General features: G+C 38.3%; 1 protein-coding gene across 1 annotated transcript in view; it reads right to left on the minus strand.

The window, feature by feature from the left end:
- Positions 1-405: 405 nt before the first annotated feature.
- Positions 406-21464, minus strand: part of CR2 (complement C3d receptor 2) — a gene marked incomplete at both ends in the record, with an annotated part of 31246 nt that continues 10187 nt past the window's right edge. Inside the window, 18 exons of the mRNA XM_079724695.1 lie at positions 406-496; positions 4765-4840; positions 5539-5562; positions 6899-7087; positions 8165-8350; positions 9395-9787; positions 10651-10733; positions 11089-11176; positions 11251-11427; positions 11813-12217; positions 13131-13207; positions 13500-13590; positions 13670-13846; positions 14449-14856; positions 15371-15453; positions 15680-15779; positions 15865-16053; positions 17904-18293. Coding sequence (XP_079580821.1) covers positions 406-496; positions 4765-4840; positions 5539-5562; positions 6899-7087; positions 8165-8350; positions 9395-9787; positions 10651-10733; positions 11089-11176; positions 11251-11427; positions 11813-12217; positions 13131-13207; positions 13500-13590; positions 13670-13846; positions 14449-14856; positions 15371-15453; positions 15680-15779; positions 15865-16053; positions 17904-18293 — 3227 coding nt within the window. The remainder of the gene's footprint in view (positions 497-4764; positions 4841-5538; positions 5563-6898; positions 7088-8164; positions 8351-9394; positions 9788-10650; positions 10734-11088; positions 11177-11250; positions 11428-11812; positions 12218-13130; positions 13208-13499; positions 13591-13669; positions 13847-14448; positions 14857-15370; positions 15454-15679; positions 15780-15864; positions 16054-17903; positions 18294-21464) is intronic.

Raw genomic sequence — 21464 nt, forward strand, 5'->3', positions numbered from 1 at the left:
GCACAGGCTCCGGACATGCAGGCTCAGCGGCCATGGCTCACGGGTCCAGCTGCTCCGCAGCATGTGGGATCTTCCCGGACTGGGGCACGAACCCATGTCCCCTGCATCGGCAGGCGGACTCTCAACCACTGTGCCACCAGGGAAGCCCTATTTATCTTATTCTTAATTACTTTGCTATTTATTTAAATATTTGTTGAATAGATGAATAAATTTTAACAAAAACGGACATAGTTGGCAATGTGAAATAGATAAGTTAACAATTTTTGTGCATGATTAGTAAAGACGTGCAACAGAACCATATATATTTAGTACTATGCTTAGTGATAAATTTAAATTGAAGGAAATTTTGACATATAAATCAATAAGAATATTTAAAATTTTGTTAGATACCAGTTTGTCTTCTGATTAGTTTGCTAGCTTGTATGGATCACCAGAGTATACTTCCAGTGTTTCTAAATGAATGTCTTCTTTACGGCTTGTATTTGTATAGTAATTGCTAAATGGAAGAAAAAAGAAAAAAGAAATTCTTTACTCATTGGCCATGATTACTATAAAGGTGTAAAAGTTGTTTTCTTTCCATAATTCCCAACACCAGGTAAGTACTTTTCATGGATGATTTCATTTTATTGTCTTAAATATCCTATGAAGGAACCCCCATTTTTTGGAAAAACCCATAAAAATAACTTGCTAAGCTGCTAAGTATCCAAGACAGAAGTTGATATTAGACAGTACTCTGAATGACTAATAACTATGACTCCCAGATTGAAAAAAAGTCATAAGCTTTCATTTTATAATATGATCATAAATTTACCTTTAGGGAACCAATCTTCCAATCTAACTTAAAAATAAATTTTTTAGATTTGATGTTTAATTCAAAATCCTTACATAGTCATGCAGCGCTAAAAGATTTAAATGACTTTGAAGACATTTTTACTTTTATTCTTTGAAAGCACATGTACTTTACTGTGCTCCTAAAACTCTTTGCCAAAATTAGCAAAGGACAATAAAATGTGATTGTACTACCATATAGAACTCTGAGATAAAGTAATACAAAATTATTGGGGAAGAAATATTACTGTTGAGGGTACTTACAGCCTGTCACTCACTATCATATTTAAGAGGTCAACTTACATATTTAAGGGGAATATACATTAAAATTATTACAAAATGGTAACTTTTAGATTAATGTGAGATTTAGGTTTTATTAAAATATCTTAGAAGACAAGAAAAAAAATAACATAGTCTCTTCTTCATGTGTTTGGATGACTTTTTAAAATATTTAATTTTGTTACTAGACATCAATTTTCGAATGATTCATTACTCATCTTACTTACAAAAAGTATTTAAGGCAACTCAAATGTCTACATCAAGTATCAGAAACTAAATTGAAGTCAGTTAGAAAATGGAAATAAAACAAGTGAGTGATGCTTAAGAATTTAGTTTAACATATATGTTTGGTTCATATCAACTGAGGCACTTACATATAGTATTTGATAAAAACATGTTAATAATCTTAATAATCAGACTAGAACATTATGAATTATTTGAGCTTGTAGGCATTCCCAAAGTTTGCAAATTTTCCTGCACATGCAACGCTCTGATAGCAAACTTAGTAGCAGGAAGGAAAGACATAGAGACCACATTTTCTATTTTACTTAAATTTCTATTTAACTTACCCTTGGCTAAAATTATCTTCTAACTTCCTGTGAGGAAAGCCATGCAAATGACATCCCTAGTTTTGTTTTGAGACCTTTTTCTATCTTGAATTCTGTGAAACTATTTTCCCCTTTCATCTTACTTCTGACTGCTCCTTCCCCTCCTGCCTCTTAAGCATTACTGTCCTTCTGAGATCTGTTCTCATCCCTATTTTAATCTTCTATGTTCTGTTTAGTACCAAGGCTTCAATTGTGATTTAAATGTCATCTACCTGAGTCCAGTCCTCTCTCTTGAGTCCTACGTCATGGGTGCCTGGAAGTAGCAGGTCAGAACTGAACTCATCATCTTTCCCCACAAACATGTCCCTCTCTTCTTTTGATGAACCATTGGATCCACCCAGTGACATCTGCTTGACTCATTCTTTGTGTCCCCTTCTCCCCACATTCATCAATTCACTAAATCCTGGAAAGCCTATCTTCTTCATAGTATAGAAGGTATTTCTTACATCTATTCCATCCTCTTGAGCCCCACCACTGCTGTTTTGGTTGACAGCCCAGTTACCGCCCCTTCTTTTGAAAATGCAAATCTGAATGTATTGTTTCTTTGCTTAAGATTCTACAGGATAAACACCAATTCCTTGTCATCACATGCAAGGCTTTTGATGATCTAGCTCTTGACCATCTTTCCAGATTTCCCCAAGACTGTTAAATTAAACATTAGTTCAATGAGATGTTAAAAGCATTCATTATATGAGAAAAAAAAAAGTTCTGCAGTCTAACTAGTTTGAGAGATTAGTTTTTAAAAAGTTAAACAGGCATCTTTATTGTAGGACTTTAAATATTCTCATGGTCATTGTAAATCACCATGAGAAAAATGTAGTATGAAGTATTTCCCAATCATTTTTGGTCAGAGAACACTGTTTCTCCTGAAATCATTCACAAAACCAGGGTTATGTGATACATACTCTGATAAACACTACTGCCTAAAGTACATCTCAAATGTAGACCCTTGCAAGACCAACTGTGCTCAGGCCCTCCCAGGCTTAGAGCAAACTATTCAGGTTCAAAGATGCCACTATTACATAGTTTCAATGTAACCCCTCCATGTCTGATGCCTGCACTAGGCATTATAGAACTGTGAACAGTGTAATCAGATCATTTAGATAGATCCAAGTGACTTGGCATGTTAAAGTAATTTTGCTGGAGTTTGTGAGTGACATGTTTAGGGTGACATGACTTGGTCATCCCCCACTGGAAGTTACCTGAGATTTGGTAAGACTTCACATGATTATCCTACCTAACACTAGCATGTATGGAGACTTAAGAACCTGAGCACATGGAACATTTCCAGGCTGATACCTGATGATATCATTTGCTAAAAATCTATCCTTTGCACGTATCAGAATATTCTGTAATTTCCACAAGATTTATGTGGTCAGAGGGGTCTTTTATGCCACTCCTCCACATAAACCTGTGCCACCATCACACATACTATTTTCCCAGTCATGTCAACTGCTTATGTAGTTCTCATAATATATGATGGAACGACAAGCCTCTGGGTCTTTGCTCAAACTGCTCCTTCTACCTGGAAGACCTTTCTCCCCTTGTTTACACTCTCTTGAGATGCACCTGAAATATCTCCTCCTCTATGGAACTTTTCTGATCAAAATTCCCAAGCACTGTCCATTTGATTGTGTCCTCACCAAATATCACATCACCCACTATGGCAACATTACTTTATGGATACAAATGTTTTTTAAATAGAATAAATTAAAAATAAAATGTAAAAGTATGTCTCATTTCTGGTTAATAAAACATAACAAAATATAGAAACCTAGTAGTATATTTAAGGAGTCATGAAAACAACCAAGTGAGAGAAAAGATTACTTGAACAAATAGAAAGGCCTAGTAAATTTCTGAATGGGAAAGCATTACAGAAAATGTGCTAGTTTTCAATGGTTAATCTATAAACTTAAATGCAATCACAGTATATCTGTTTTTAGAAAATGACAAATCATCTAAAACTCCTGTAAGAACAAACAGAAGAGAGAGGAAAAGCTTAAAAAATTATAGTGAGGGGGTTCTTGCTTTATCAGATATTATAATAGTAGAAAGCTATACTATTTAAACACAAAGTGGTTTGTGATAGAATAGACAGATCAATACAACAACAACAACAAAAGAATCCAGAAACACAATACATCCAGATAGGTTAATTATCTGACATATAATCAAGTTAGAACTAACCTTCTAGAAAGTCATTTGGCTATATTTACTAAGCATCTAAGTGTTCATACACTTCCCTAGCAATTCTAGGAATCTAGGCTAAGGAAATAAGGAGATGTGGAAAAAGTTTCTTTAAAGGTGTTTCTCATATCTTTATTTATTATCAAAATAAATGTGGAAGCAACCTAAAATTTCCACAATATAGATACATATAATAGAAAAATATGCAATTAAGTAGGTAAAAAGAAAACATGATTTAATAAAAAAAAATCTGTACATGAGGCTAAACGAAAAAAAAATTAAGGCAGGAGGCTATAAGGCCAAAATTTCAATTTTAAAAAGAAAAAGAGGGGCTTCCCTGGTGGCGCAGTGGTTGAGGGTCCGCCTGCCGATGCAGGGGACACAAGTTCGTGCCCCGGTCTGGGAGGATCCCACGTGCCGCGGAGCGGCTGGGCCCGGGAGCCATGGCTGCTGGGCCTGTGCGTCCAGAGCCTGTGCTCTGCAACGGGAGAGTCCACAGCAGTGAAAGGCCCGCATACCGAAAAAAAAAAAAGAAAAAGAGAAATAATATAAGAAAACTGATCATACCTGTATAGGAACGTACCAAATGTCTGCAGTTGTTATGACTGGGATTTTTTTCTATCTTCTAGATTTTTTATTATGTATAAATAAACATAATCTGATCTGAATAAACACCATTCAAATAAAATTAGTTTGTTATCTTTTAAGTTCTTACAGAAAGGACCTTCTATTTAACACAAGATACCTTATTGCAGTTATCCCATTGCAGTATTTATTTCATTTAACTTGTGCTTCTGTGTTTAGTTTCAGGCAAGAAGTCAAAATCTTTTGTGCGTTTTGGTCAAGCATGCGTTGAACTTACCGTTCTCTGTGTTTTAATATCATGCGTAAGGTGATAGCACCCAAGCAGAAAAGAGCTACTACCCCTGCGGAAAAACCTAGAAAACAAAACAGAGTATCAAATGCTAGAAAAATGTGACCTACCTTGTTTTGAAGTGACTGTGGGACCTATTCCTAGTGGTGGGGAAAATGTTATGTGACTTTTCTACTTGTTCTTCTTCAGCCATATAAATCCTGAATTCCTAAATCATCATATATGGGCCTAAAGTTTTGGATTCAATCCAGTCCATATTTAATCTAAAGGATCAAGCATTTGACCACAGGGTTCCAGTCAAGTTTCTGTTGAGCTTTTCTGTTCTTTTCAGTTTTATCAGTAATATTCTTGTCACTGGGGTGAAATTAGGAGCTCAGGACACCAGGATCCCATGACTTTGCATAGCAATATTTAACTCTCAGTTGTGAAATATATTTTGTTACTGCAGAATAAGCCAGCCTATTTTGATAGTAACCAAATCATGCAAAAGACCAAGAGTTAAACTAAATTTTTGGTAAACTTAACTTTCAATTTAAAAACTGGGAATAGCTGTTCAAGTCATTTATTCCATGCTATCCAAAAGTGACAGTTTGTGATGTGAAGTGCACATTAAAAGATCCTTAAAACACTAAAAAAAAAGATAACTTCTTATGAGTTAAAGTGAAAAAAAAAATTAACAGTCAGGATATAGGACCTCAAATTTTACATACATTTTTATAAATCACCATTAGAAGCTTTCTTCAAGTATTTAAGAAAACTTACCACAAATGAGAGGAACAAGTGAACCTAAGGAGAATACAAAATCATGAAAATATTAGTGTAGTTGCATGGTTCCACATATCTCAAAGTCCCATGGTAATGTCCCAGAAATTAATCTCAGCCCCCTCCTCTCTAAGTCTACTTAAAAAGAGGTATTGGAACCCTGAATTATACCCACTCTTTCTTTTTTATATATATATAAATGTATTTATGTATATATTTATTTATGGCTGCATTGGGTCTTTGTTGCTGCGTGCAGGTTTTCGCTAGTTGTGGCTTGAGGGGGCTACTCTTCATTGTGGTACGCGGGCTTCTCATTGCAGTGGCTTCTCTTGTTGCAGAGCATGGGCTCTAGGCGTGCAGGTTTCAGTAGCTGTGGCACACGCGGGCTTCAGTAGTTGTGGCTTGCGGGCTCCATAACACAGGCTCAGTAGTTGTGGCGCACGGGCTTAGTTGCTCCGTGGTGTGTGGGATCTTCCCGGACCAGGGCTCGAACCTGTGTCCCCTGCATTGGCAGGCGGACTCTTAACCACTGTGCCACCAGGGAAGTTCCTACCCACTCTTTCTTCATTTCTCATGTAACAACTTCCTTGGCCTTTACATTTTTTTTCCACCTTAATTAAGTTGGGGTAGTTCATCCATGAAAAAAACCAATAAACTCAACTTTATAATCAGGGATTTCTCAGGTCAGAATGCAAACATTAACTGTTACAACAGGTCGGTTAACATATTTTTGGAGGCCCCTGTCATATTGCTAAGCACTTATAAATCAAGATTCAGCAGTAACAGAAGTCTCAGCAGCAACTCCTTTCAAAATACAGTCTGTCCTCTGTATCTGTGGATTCAACCATCTACAGATCAAAAATATTCGAAAAAGCAAAAAATTTCGGAAAGTTCCAAAAAGCAAAACTCACACTGCGAGCCCAGCAACCATTTACATTGTATTAGGTATTATAAGTAATCTAGAAATGATTTAAAGTATATGGGAGGATATGCACAGGTTATATGTAAGTACTATGCCATTTTATATAAGGGACTTGAGCATCTGCAGATTTTGGTATCCAAGGGGGCCCTGGAACCAATCCGCCTGAGGATACCAAAGGACAACACTATAAGGTTGTTAGTTTTGCACCTTTTAAGTTAGTGCTCTTCTCTCTTTATTTTCTTTCTTTACTTCCCCCATTCTCAGAAAGTCTCACTTTCTCTACAATAGACCACCAACTTCAAATTCGTCTGTTACTATACCACTGGTCACAGACCTATGTCAATTTAAAACCTGGAGTCCCTAACATTGAGGGATACCGCTCACTCTCTTCTTTCCAGTGAAACAAGTAGGAGCTGCAGTGAAGCCCTTTGCACTTACTTGGGGATTTGCAAACAGCCAGGGGAGGGTTCCATCCGTGATCTTCCTGACACTGGCTCTGGGGACTGCCTTCTAGGGTATACCCATCTTCACATTCTAAAGTGATGACAGCTCCATACTGATACATTTTTCCAGGCTGAAGCCCACTCTGGATTCCATTTATATGCTCTGGGAAGCTACAGTTCACCTCTGAAATTAAAGAAATCTAATTGAAGCTGAGTCATATTTTGACATTTTACCAAGAACATAGATACTGCCCTTGATGGAAAGGTTTATGAAGCCAATTTAGTTTATTCTCAGTAAAACTTCACTGAAATAACACAAAATGATGTCCTAGGCATAGCCTTTTAGTGTCAGCCATCTACCTCAGGAATGTCCAGGTAATCATACCAGATTACTTTCCTTCTTTGTGCTTTAGTTTCTAAACCAATAACGCTGAATAAATTTTGTGGCTTCTTAGAGAAATGATGAGGGCTGAATGGGTAACATTAAGACTTCTGAATTTTTGTATCATCAACTTTGACTCTTATTCTTCTTACATGTAAATGCTTCCACATTTCTTCTTTCATCTTTTCAGTGTAGGGGCCAATAGTGTGAGATCTTGAATTTGAACCTGACTCTAGGATTTTCTAGCTGTGGGACTTTGTGTAAGTTACAAATCTCTCCATTCTACTGGGACCTCATCTATAATACAGGGATAACGGCACCAATCACTGATATGGTTCTCAGGAGGATTAAATGAGATAATGCATGCAAAGTGTTGTGCACAGTATCTGGCATATGGTAAGAAGTGCACAACTAATATTCAGTATTAATTCATTACTCATATTTCATATGCACTGCTTATGATAATGAAAATGACATTTTGAAACATTTATAAAAATATACCCATAATCCTACCACCACTTAGAGGAAACATACTCAAAAGATAACTTTACTTTTTATGAGTATTTTGTCAAATGCACACTTATCATAACTGTAACCACAGTGTAAATTCAATCTGTACTTTAGTTGTTTGATTTACATAAAGACTTCAACTTTCCATATTTAAAAGACTACATAAGTGATAGCTCAGATAGAGCCTCAGCCACTTTTCTTCTTTTGCAGTATTTAGATGACTTCATCTATTAATCCAATTAAATGTATTTAATTAAATGATCCAATTAATGCATTTATTTGGCTATTTTAAGTTGAAAGTACCTAACTGAATATATCTATTTGGGACAAATTTTATTTAAAAAATAAGAAAACAAATAAACAACACACCTTTGCAATAAGGGACAGGTCCGTTCCAGGTTCCCTCATGTGTGCAAAGAAGGACTGCCTCTCCTACAAGCAGGTAGCCTTGGTTGCAGCTATACAGGATTGACATTCCAGGAGAAAATCGAGCTATGTCTCCACCAGTATGATTTCCATGGGGGATCTTAAACGGACGTTGACATCCTAAGAAAGCTTAGACACCAATTTAAAAAGATCTTTAATTTAGTACAGAGGAACGCATAGCCAGCAAATGGATGATAGTGATACAGAAAGAAGGCAGGCAACAAGCCAACTAGTCAGTATCCAAAAAATATTCATTTAGCCCAAATCAAACAGTACAGGACAGAGATTTGCATTTCCTACCTATATCATATATGATCTGAAGACAAATGTCAAATGTAAGATAATGAAACATCAGTGGTTACAGCCCACAATTGCAATCTATCAGAGAATAGTGATCTTTTCTTTTCTCTTTAAATGGTAAAAAGGCTGTAGTCAAGGGTCACACCCTCAAATATCTACAGGAGCCAGGAAGTGAAGCCACCAGATATGGTAAGTCACAGAGCAACTGTCCTTCTAAAGATGGCAGCCACTACCCACTTCAAGATACTGGTACCTTGCAGGAAAGCAGAGGGGGCCCTCACTGTATCACAGCTTCACTGTTTGCCTTGGGTGGTGGAGATGGGTTTCATTTAAAATAAGACTACTGTGCTAGCCAAAGAAAACAGTTTTGAACTCAGTTCTTGGTCGCCAGTTGGCAGCCTCTGTTGTAGATAGCCACTGATAGGGATAAAACTACCAATGATAACTAAAATTACAAGACAATTCAGTGAGTTTTAAGGCCAGCTCCATTCTCCAGAATACTCAAAGATCCCTTTCTAGCTGGTATCACAGCCTTAAATATCAAATTATCAAGCAATATTACTGCCAAACATTTGCCCAAAATGGTATGTGCATTTTTCCCATTCTAAAGTAATAAAAATAATAAACTTGGGAGACTCCATCAGTTTCGAAGTTAACCATTATCCTTTCATGTACCTTTTTTCAACAAGCTTAGAAAGAAAAGGGAAAAAAAGAATGAGCTGAGAAGATAAGGCAAGGCAGTTATTTTGTAAAATAATATGACTGCCTTAGCTTTTACGTGCTTTTCTTTAGGTGGAATGGCAAGTGCAGATTCAAAACCCTTTTTCTTTATTCTGTGCAACATCCCATATCTTAGTCCTGAAAATATCTTACCCTTTTTGATACAAGTTGGTACAGCGGGCACCCATTTGTTGTCAGTATGACACCTAATCAAGTGACTCCCATTCATGATGAAGCCGGGATCACAGGCAACATGTACTATGTCATTGTGGGAATATGAAGAACGAGTTTTGTTTAGCTTGTATCCATGTGTGACCTCTGGATTAGGGCAGTGAGTCACAGGAGGAGACTTTATGCACTGTGGGGGAGGTCCACGCCAAGATCCACGTCCTTTAGAATCACTTATGCACCGTATACTTTTCTCTCCCAGAAGATAAAATCCTTGGTCACATTCATAAGAGACTTCATTTCCATACAGAAAGTGTTCTGCCATCACACCCCTGTGCCTCCCATTGTTAATCACTGGTGGAGGTTGACAGTGGATAACTGCAGAAGAGATTAGGAAATTCTACTTCAGCTAGTGCACCATGGTGGACAGTCTTCAGTCAGATACAATAAAACTAAATAATAAAACTATGCAACTGCATGTAGTGCATGTAGCTATTAAGTTATTTAAATTTTAGATGCTAGATTATGCTTTCTTTTAAAAAGCTTTATTAAATTTTTGACTACATGAATAATACATACTCATTCCAAAAAAAATTCAGAAAATACAGTAAGTTTTAAGAAAGGAATAAATACAGCTATGTTCTCATGAAATAGAGAAATAGATCTATATTTGTTATTTTTAAAATTTTGAGCAATCAGCCGGTATATGGCAAATACAGTCATTCCTCGGTATCTGCAGGGGATTGGTTCCAGAATCCCCCATCAATACCAAATTCTGAGGATGCTCAAGCCCCTTATATAAAATAGCATAGTTTTTGCATATAACCTATTCACAACCTCCCATATACTTTAAATCATCTCTAGATGACTTATAATACCTAATACAATGTAAACGCTGTGTAAATAGTTGTAAATAAAATGTAAATGCTAGGTAAATAGTAGCCAGCACATAGCAAATACAAGTTTAGCTTTTGGAACCTTTCAGGATTTTTAAAAAATATTTTTGATCTGTAGTCAAATTGACTTCATGGATATGAAACCTGCAGATACAGAGGGCCAACTGTACTCATTTCCTACTTGACAATTTTGTTTCCCAATGCTAGTACCATCCAAACACTAAAACATGTTTCTTATGTACACTGAGCTAGAACACATCGACTGTTAAGGTATAGATTAGTTCTGTAGTGACCTGTTCTCTTTAACCCCCTACAACCCACTGACAACTTTTTTTTTTAACTTACCTTCACAAAGTAGAATCTTTTGGAACCAAACCCAATTCTTATCATCTTGACATTTCCGATAAGCATATCCAGTCAACTGGTACCTAGAGAAAGATTATAATACATTTTCTCTTCCTACAAATCACATCTCTGAAACCTAGCCTCCTCAAACCACTAATACAGAGGCACTTCTAAATAAGAAATTTGGCAGCAAGGAGTCAAAACTCCTGGCCCTTCAAGTAAGCAAACTACTTTAGACTTAGAGTTACTCCCAGCAAAGCCACTTCCATGTCAAGAAAGGATTGAAAAGTTAGAGATGTTACTTAGACCTTTGGAACCTCACCATCTCTGTTAGTGTGACAATTAGGAATCTCTAGAGGGAGTCACCAAGACAAACTGAGGCTAGAATTAATGCACAAAGCAAGGTGGAGACCCTTTCTGAGAATGAATCACACTTACCCATCTTGGCAGGACATATTAACTGGTATCATGGGTGAACCAACTGGAAGCTCTTGAAGACCTTCTTTCAAAGGTTGGCATGGTGCTTCTAGAGGAGCAAAGTTGGAGTTACTTATACATGCCTGATATAAAAGAGAAAGACAACTCAGGAACTGAAAGTACCTTCACACCGAGGGGCAGAAGGACTCCAATTTCCTGAAGGCATACAGTGAATGGATCTGTTTCCCACAAGCAAGTAGCCAGGATCACAGGTGTAGTCTACAGTCATCCCAGAGAGAAAGAGGACCCTATTTCCACCTGTATGCCGACCATGGTGGAGCCCAGAAGGTGGCTGACAGCCTAAAGAAAAACTTTCCATATAAATACCAACAAAAACTCAAGAACACTAAGTATACAACATTTGACAATAGACAGTCTGAAACTTTTAAGCCAAAGATCATCAAGCTCTTATTCATTACTGAGTGCCTTCTGCTCTTTTGAAGGAACATGGAACCTTAAAAAAGATCCTCTCAATTATCTACCCTGACTGTATCCCAGATCCAAGGGAGCATTTGCACAAAGAATATATACAACAACACACATAGACTGTTTTGTTACAGAATGGAAGAAATGGGACAGTAATCTATGCCCCCTTGCTTTTTTCCATAACTCTAGCTTTGGGTGGGAGATAATAAACAAGAATAAACAAGTAAATACCTCATTTTTCTCTCCACTGAGTTTTTACCTTTTTCACAAACTGGTATTTCAGGATCCCAGGTGTTATTGGCTTTGCAACGAACCTGACTGCTGCCCTTCAAAGCAAATCCATTATTACACTTGAATATCACACTGTCATTGTAGAAATATGGGGCTTCCTTGCTAGATATCTTGTATCCATTTGCAACATGGACATGTGAGCACTGAACAGCAGGGAGGGAAAGTTTACAGAGAGGAGTGGGGCCACTCCAGATGCCCGTCTCTTGATCATTGCTTGTACAACGGATGGTGCTCTCCCCAATGAGGTTGAACTTCACTCCTCTCTCTGGCCCAGGGTTACATGTGTAAGTGACTGTGGTACCATATAGGACATCTGAGGAACTCCCTGTGTGTACTCCATTGTAGATAACAGGGGGTGGTGGGCAGGTGATATCTGGAAAGATGAAAAGTTACTGTACAATTCTGTTCCAGTATTAAACACCAAAGAAGAGAAATGAGGCTGGTTATGAATCTTTCGTTATCAGGTTTCTTGAAGGATATGGGTGAGATGTGATGATATGCATTCTATCAAAACTCATTATTACGCAAAATTCAGTTTAAAAGATTGCATAGGAAAGATTTTTGTAATGTGTTAAAAGTGAAGATGTAGATCAATATCATATTGTGAGGCAGTAAAGTCTGATAGCAAATTATTAATTAAGAAAAGAATTCTTTTTTAAATAACCAATAGGTCAGTAAAAGTCACAGGGGAATAGAATTAAACTTTTTTGAGATCGTACATCTTTTTGCTGCGGTGATATGATAGGCTAGCCAAGAATATTTATTGTTGATTGAACATCTACTTTTTGACAGGCAATTGTCTCATCTGCAAAGGAGGAATAGTACCATTTAATTATAATAACTTTGAGGTCTGCATTCTGATGCTAATGTTACAGATAAGAGGCTAGAGTTCAGAGAAGCTACATAAATTGCCCCCGGTCAATAAGCAGTAGAAATATAATCTGAGTTCAGATCCCACACCAATTCCCGTTCTCTCCACTAAACTACAGTGTGCCAAAATTAAGGATGGTGGCTCATATACTCATTGACCTCATTACTCTTATTCTCCCATATCACAAAAGAGAATCAGTAACTAAATGCATTTAAATTAAGTGATTGCTGGGCTTTGAAGTAAAAGAAAGCAAAACTATGCAACTATAACTGTTGACAAAGTGAATAGAATGGAATCTAATATTCTTAATCCCATAACATGCCTAAAACAGAAATCTCACAGGATTCTAGACCCTCTGTTATTCATATTTATAGATCTCACATTATTCAAGATCCTTTGTTGTTTTTCTACTCACCTTTACAGAGACGAATCTCCATAAACCAAGGAATTGTGCCTTGGCACTGCTGATAAACACTCTCGGCTAGCCGGTACCTAGGGAAAAAGAGTCATGACATTTTGCCATCTGGTGACCACTAACCTAAGCAAGAGCTATTGGCTCAGTAGCAGACACATTACTTTCAGTACAGGAATCAATAGGAACAAAAACAGAGCCAGCATCAGCACGACCCGCCCATTGCACAGCATAGTTTCCATTAATGGAAAAATAGTGATCAACACTTCCATGAACATGTGACAGGGGAGTCTTTGAGATAAACTCCTACACAGAGCTTGCAGTGTAACTGATAAGCCAGACCTAGTTCAGACTGAGACAGTCCTCACTCACCCTTCATCACAAGAAGAGTTGACATCTGGTCTAATAAGTTGGTTCTTGGGTTTTTTAAAGACTTGCTTTCCTATAGGTTCACATTCTGCCACTAAGAAAAGAGAGGAGGATGAGAAATCAACTCAAGGCAATCTCAAAACCAAAAAACATCAACGTTCAAAGCCTGGAACCTTTGCATGTGGGGGCAGTGGGTATCCACACTCCCTCAGAGGTACAATGTATGGATTCTTCTCCCACCAGCACATAGCCAGGGTTGCAGGTATATTTTATGGATGTTCCAGGGTCAAAGCGAATCATGTGTCTATCTTCCTTTTGCCCATGGAGGATTTTAGGAGGAGCTTGACAATCTAAAGGAAAGACAGAGAATTTTTCTTATGTAAACAATGACAGAAAGGAACTGAGCCAAAGAAAGTGACATTTATGCTACAATTCCACTCTGGTGGCCGTTGTACAGTACAGAAGTAATCTTGCAGCCCAATTTTGGGTAATTTTAGACCAGTGGTTATCAATTTTTTTTCTGCATTTAGGCAGCTGCAGATTTTTTTTTTTTCCATTCCCACTGGGTGCTCCAATTCCTCTGTTGTACAAGGAATCATCTTGTACATTTCTAATGGGAGATTCTGACCTATCTGTAGGGTTATTTTGCTGAAGTCAAAATCACTTTTCTTTTAAGAAATCATGGTTAAGACAAACATTTTTTCCCAGTTGTTTTCCCTTTAAAGAAATAGGCAACTTAGTGGTCCCTAATGATTTTCTCCCCCAAGGATAATCCTACAAAATGAATGGGAGACAGTGTTTAAAAAGCCTTCTGTATAATTTATCTTCACTATATTTTGTAAAATTGAGGGGACTGGAAGTAGGAAAAGGCCCTGCTGAAGTCCATAACCCCTTCTCTAATGCTTCAGAAGGATGAATCAGGGGCACCTGTTCCAAGCACTGGAATACCCACCCTTTTCACAGACTGGTACCGATGGTTCCCATGTGCCTTGGGCGTTACATCGGATTCCCTTGCTGCCCTTCATGGTGAAGCCAAATACGCAAGCAAATACCACAGTGTCATTATAGGAATATTGATCTTTCTGGACGGATGATATTTGGCCTCTTAGGATCTGGGGAGGTGGACACCGAACCTCAGAAACAGAAAGTTCACAGCGTGGGGCAGGGCCGCTCCAGGTCCCAGTCTTCTGACTATCAGTGGTACAACGGATAGTTCTCTCCCCAGTGAGAATGAAGTTCACTCCTTGCTCTGGGCCCCGGTCACAGGTGTAAGTGACTGTGCTTCCATACCGAACATTCAATGAAGAGCTGCCCGTATGTCTTCCATTGAGAATAGAAGGAGGTGGTGGGCAAAGAATTTCTAGGAAATTACAGAGAGAGATGACAAGATTCCAACTGTACTACAAACAAAGAATGTCTCGGGTGTTGCTACATGTCACTCTCACATCCTGGGTTCAGGGACAGTAATATTGGAAACTGTAATGAATCTGTCAAAGCGGCTATAGCAATATAATTCAGAAAGTATGATTTAAAACTTTATTCCTGAATATATCTACTTTGCTGATCCTTTGATTTCTTTTACCAAGTATATAATCTCCTTTATGTGCATGGCCTGGCTGGCAATTGTACATAGCTTTCAGAGAAAGAAAAGCTCAGAAACCCTGTTTTACTTGAGTAAGCAAGGGACAAAGAGGTAATTCAGGATGTTTCAGTGAAGAACATATCCCTTAAAGATCTAAAGATCTCTGGGGGAGATCTTTGCTCTATAAGATCCTATATAGTAACAACTGGATGAAAAGCTTTCAGTTAAGCTGAGAATGTGGTGTCCTGTTGAACCTCTGGCCAAGGAACTAGTTGCAAACCACTTAACCTACCTTCACACACTGGCATCTTGGTCCAAAAAGTACGCTGTCCAACAATTACACACTGGCTAGAAGGTTGGCCTTGTAATCGATACCTGGAGACAAAGAGAGGTCATTCAGAACTATTTGGCAGGACAAAACCCTCTATTTAAAATCCAAATTCACTTAATTTGTGGGCACCAACTCCTTTTATTGGCATATCTCTCACAACTTTAAGCTGTCCATTGACCGTCACAGAGAAGCCTTCTTCAGGTTTCACAGTTCACACCATGCACACATAAGTCAAATGAATTAAATCTCATAGGCCCTCTAGACACTCACCCTTCATTACAGGAAAAGTTCACAGTTGCACCAACCCGAAGACTTGTGGGCCTCTTTAACTGCCCATTGAGAAATGGTCTTGGAGGTTCACACTGTGCCTCTAAGAAAACAAGCCAAAGATGAGCAAAGTGTGGCAAGTAACATAATAGCCCAAATTCTTAACATTGATTGTAAATTTAGGGTACCTTTACACGTGGGAGCGACAGCACTCCAGTCTCCCAAAGACAAACAGAGAATGGTCTTTTCTCCAAGAAGCAAGTAACCAGGTTCACAGCTGTAGGTCACAGACAATCCTGGGGCAAAGGAATCAACACTCTCCCCTGTGTGATGCCCATTGGCGATTGTGGGAAGCGATGGACACTCCAGGGAGATATCTTTACACACACACATTAGGAAGAAGGTCATCAGATAGCTCCTTCACAGTTTGACTTAGTACATACATCCAAATAAATGATACATGGTCTATGCTAAGCAGTCGTTAATTAATTATTATTATTATTATTTTTTGCAGTACGCGGGCCTCTCACTGCTGCGTCCTCTCCCGTTACGGAGCACAGACTCCGAACGCGCAGGCTCAGCGGCCATGGCTCACGGACCCAACAGCTCCGTGGCATGTGGGATCCTCCCGGACCGGGGCATGAACCTGCGTCCCCCGCATTGGCAGGCAGACTCCCAACCACTGCGCCACCAGGGAAGCCCCTTAATTAATTTTTTTTTCTCTCTCTTTTTTTTTTTTTTTGCGGTACGCGGGCCTCTCACTGCTGTGGCCGCTCCCGTTGCAGAGCACAGGCTCCGGACGCGCAGGCTCAGCGGCCATGGCTCATGGGCCTAGCCGCTCCACGGCATGTGGGATCTTCCCAGACCGGGGCACGAACCCGTGTTCCCTGCATCGGTAGGCGGACTCTCAACGACTGCGCCACCAGGGAAGTCCCGTCATTAATTTTTGACTCAGTCTTTTAAAGATCAAACAGGTATGGTTTAATTACATCCATTTTATACCACAAATAGTACTTTATTTTTTATTTTTAGTTACACTTTATGAATCACATTTGCAGCGTGAAAAACTTCAATTACCAAAAAAAAGTCCATTTTCACTCATACTCTCATTCTATCCTTAAGCCTATTTTCTGCTCCAAAAGTAGCATGTTGTTATTTATGGGGTTATCCTGCCAGGTACTAGTAATATAGTGTTTTTGGATCCTATATGTAATATATCTATACACATATTTTGGGTGTGTATGTATACTCAATATATATTATTCTAGGCCCTGCTTTATTTGCTTAATAATCTATATCTTTCCATGTCAATACATATAGGCCTATCTAAATCTTTATAATCTTTAATCCTAGCTATAATCTTTAATTGTTTTGCATGGTCACCCCATTTGAGACTATCTTCAGATCTTCCCTCCCTCCAAGATTATATATCTGTTTACAGATAGATAGAACCATATTTTTCTAATAATAATTTTTTCAACTCTTTAATCAATTTAGAATTTATCAATATTGTTCTTTATTAAGAAAATAAATACCTTATTTTGATGATATAATTTTTGTCAAATATTGCTGGTTCCCATAATTACATAACTGAAATTCAGATTTAGAGTTCAGCAGCAACATAAACCACACCAAATAATAGGGAAAGGCAGAGCTTACAGTAGTTCTTATTTTCAAAGTTACTTGATTTGAAATATTATGGCTTAGGACATGAGTTTGAAAAATAGTGGATCACTCAGAAAGTATTTATAGAGGCGAAAGAGAACAGCACATCATTTCTGCCAGACTATACTAACAGCTTTTATAGATCAATTTTAAATCCACTCGTTGTGTTTTTGCTATTAGAGCTTACATTTCTTCTCATTTTAACAATAACCCAGATATGCAGTTGAAAACTGTAAAACCCAATTCCCTCAGTCCAAACAAACTCTGGCCCCCATCCTTGTGGAACTTATTCTATTCAATTATTAGGTGTGTTTAGTTAGATTTTCCCATTACACTTTAAAATTCTTTGCTCTACTGATGTTTGTTGAATGAACATTTATATCCCTCTACAACCAAGAAAAAGCCAGGAAACCGTAATTTTCACCCTTTCCATTGCTTCCTCCCTCCACCCTTACCATTCACACATCCACACTGTTCTTCCTTCAGAATGATACCAAACTTAATCTGCACAGAAATGCGAGGCTCCAAGCTCCTGAATCAGTTTTATTTTCATTCTACTCACCACTCTCACAGGTTGGTAGTGGTGTTGGTCCCCATGTTTTATTTGCTTGGCACCAAACAGTTTTGTTTCCTTTCATGGTGAAGTTGGTATTACAGGTAAATGTCACAGAATCACCATGTCTATATGGTGGTCTAGACATTTTATTTTTGTATCCACCTGGTACTATGGGCTCAGAGCAAATAGAATTTTTATTGTAATATTCACAGATAGGAGCAGCTTTATCCCAGATTCCATTCACATTGTCTTTAGTTATACAAAAAAGAATACTTTCTCCAATGAGGCGGAAGGCACTCAAACATCTGTACCTCACCACAGCGTTAACAGCTATGGGACTAGGATGATAACTCTTCCGCCCATTTTTGATAGGAGGAGGAGGGTCACAAAAAATCCCTGCAAAGTAGAAAAGAAAATATGTGGTCATACTGATCATGACAATAAGATTCAAATTTAGATAAAAGTCCAAATATAGGTCATGTCACTTTTTCAGAAATAGACTTAGAAATTTGTATAATTTATTTCTTACTCACAGTCCCTGCCTGTCCCCAAGTTCCTAAATTCTTACCTTTCTCTTGATCTTCAGCAAACAAAGCAATATAGGACTATAAGCCATCTTGACCAAACAAAAACAATGAAACAGAATTTATTGAATAGTTCTGTGTCCAAATCAACTTTAATAATGAAACAAAAGGCAAACAGTACATGAAAATAATATGTTAAGACATACTAATCACATGTGGAGAGGCACATGGACTAATGAAATCTGGGCTCATTAGACCTGGTTTCAAATCCCCACAGTCATTCAATAGCTGTGTGACCTTAGGCAAGTCTCACCCTCTTTAAAACTCAGTTTCCTAGTCGACTATAATTCAAGGTTGTAATGAGAATCCAGTGACATAAAAGTACCTGAAAGGGGCAAGTACAGTACTGGAACATACTAATTGTGCAGTGCCTGTTTCAAACACACAGCTGGTGCTATAAGTAGTGAGACCACATTCTGTCCCGTTACAAAAGATACTGCAGCCTCACTGCAAGTCATTTGTCATCCTTTGATGCTGGTCCCATTTGAAAGACCCACAGGAAGTGATCAGAGGTTTGGAATAGTGACCTCATATCTTTTATTTATTTGTCCTAATAGGCATGAAGAATATTAATTGTTTATAGCTACGTTGGTATATGCACACCTTTTCTGAGTGAGTCTTAGAATAAAGGAAAAATTGCCAACCTCCAAAACTTCAGGTTGATTTCCATTTAGCTCCAAGAATTGCTCATCAGATGAGGAAATGGCGTAAGAAGACACAGCCAAACCATTTCAGCACATCAGTGCTATTCATTTTCAGTAGGGGTAACTTTCGAGAGCCTTTATCCTTATACACATAGAATACTCAATACCATGTGTAGTCAACTGAGTAAATTTAGTTTTGGTCTGCATTCTAGAACATACAGAAGAGTGGCATATATATGTTCATATTGATAAGATTTTATAATTGATAAATGCATGAGAATACACTAAAAATCAAGAGGCACGATCCATACTTGATTATTTTTGCTTTCTACTCACGTTCACAGACAGGAAACTTATTATTCCAGAGTACTCTCATTCCTTCTGAGACACACTGACTAGAAGATTGGCCATTTAACCGGTACCTTAAACAATAAGGGGCAGCAAATCATCACCAGAACAAACCAATTCTCGGTTGCATGGAATTCATCACTTCTCTCAAGCATATGGTATTAATGGCCTCTATTTTTGTAAGCATTTCTGGCTTAAGGAAAATGTCTAAGATTGTGAATCAGCTAAGCTATGTGAGGACTTCAGACCAGCTAAAAACACAGAGAAAACAGTCCTAATGATCTGTTCTTTTCTTGAATTCTCTCATTCCTCTTTGGCATCCAAATGTCAAGATTTTCTTGTCCATTAGAAGGGAATAACCTCAGTTCCTAGCAAAGAAAACATCAAAGACTTTGTTCCCTAATCTCACTTCAAAGAGCCCCTCTAACTGAACCCCCAACATCTATTCAGACTCCATAATAGAAGCCTTAACTTCAGAGCCCAAACTTTGCTTTTGCAAGTGATGAAAGGACAATTCTCAGCTTTGGCTGGCCATGCACAATATACACATTTGGAGAAAATCAATGGAATTTGCTTAATAACAGAATTCTTAATCATAAAGGGTAAAGAAAAGGAGAGAAAAAAATTTTAACTACCTTTAAAGATCACACTTTGTAATGCTTAGCTATGGATCATAGGCCCCAAGTCAGGCCCCATCACCTTGCACTCACCCCTTATCACAAACAAATGCAACCTCTGCCCCAAGCTGGAGATTAGGAGGAGCTACCACATGACCGTTGAGAAGTTGGTGTGGAATGGCATCACATGATTTCGCTAGGAAAAAAGAGACAAGGCTGGCACGTGAAGAGTCAGGAAACGGCTAAGTTTCCTTGAGATGGAATAGACCTTTAGGCACCTTCACAGTTGGGGGCTGGATGGCTCCAGGTTCCCAAGGAGGTACACTGCATAGGGTTAGTTCCAATGAGAGTATAGCCAGGCTCACAGCTGTAGGACACTTCCTGTCCAACTGCAAAGAATTCCTCATCCAATTTGTTATAATTACCGTGGTAGATATGTGGAGGTGGTAGACACCCTGAGAAAAGAACAGGACCAGAGTCCTTTTATTTCTGAAATAAGAACTTTCTTCTCTACAACCTAAGCCAACTTGAGGTTGGCAGGAGTCAGATGAAGGTGGTCATGTCAATTCTCCAAAGTATAAGGCAGACACTATTTTGAGTGAGGTGCAGTGGGGCTAACATGTGTTACATATTTTAGACATGATCAACCTTGTATCTATCTCCCTTCTGTACCTTGATCTATGCCAGGAAACATTATTCCCATTCATCATTTTCCCATTTCATTTAAATGGATATACTCTCACTAATGTTGTAGCCAAGGGAATCAAACTATTATAATGCATTTTTACCACCAAAAATCTCCTCTTTCTTCCTGCTTCCCAAACCACTGATGAAGTTTCTGAGCCTTATGGGAGGGGCTCCCAATGTTGCCAGGTTATTAGTAAGTCAGGCACTTCTCAATAAGAGTAGGGGAGAAAGGGGGAATGGGGGGAAGTGACTTGATCTTAACTCTAGCCTTATTCCATAAAGGCTACATTTTTCAATAGGAGAATGTATAATACCTATAGTAATTTGAATCAAATTCTGATCAGCCTATTTCCCCCATTGGCCTGGCCAATAGGATTGAGAGATGATTTTATCCTCATTTAAATAAAATCTAATCACATATGATTTTTTAACATCTTTATTGGAGTATAATTGCTTGACAATGGTGTGTTAGTTTCTGCTTTATAACAAAGTGAATCAGTTATACATATACACATGTGCCCATATCTCTTCCCTCTTGCATCTCCCTCCCTCCCACTCTCCCTATCCCACCCCTCTAGGTTGTCACAAAGCACCTAGCTGATCTCCCTGTGCTATGCGGCTGCCTCCCACTAGCTATCTATTTTACGTTTGGTAGAGTATATTTGTCCATGCCACTCTCTCACTTTG

This window comes from Hyperoodon ampullatus (assembly GCF_949752795.1).
Source record: "Hyperoodon ampullatus genome assembly, chromosome: 2".
Lineage (NCBI taxonomy): Eukaryota > Metazoa > Chordata > Mammalia > Artiodactyla > Ziphiidae > Hyperoodon > Hyperoodon ampullatus.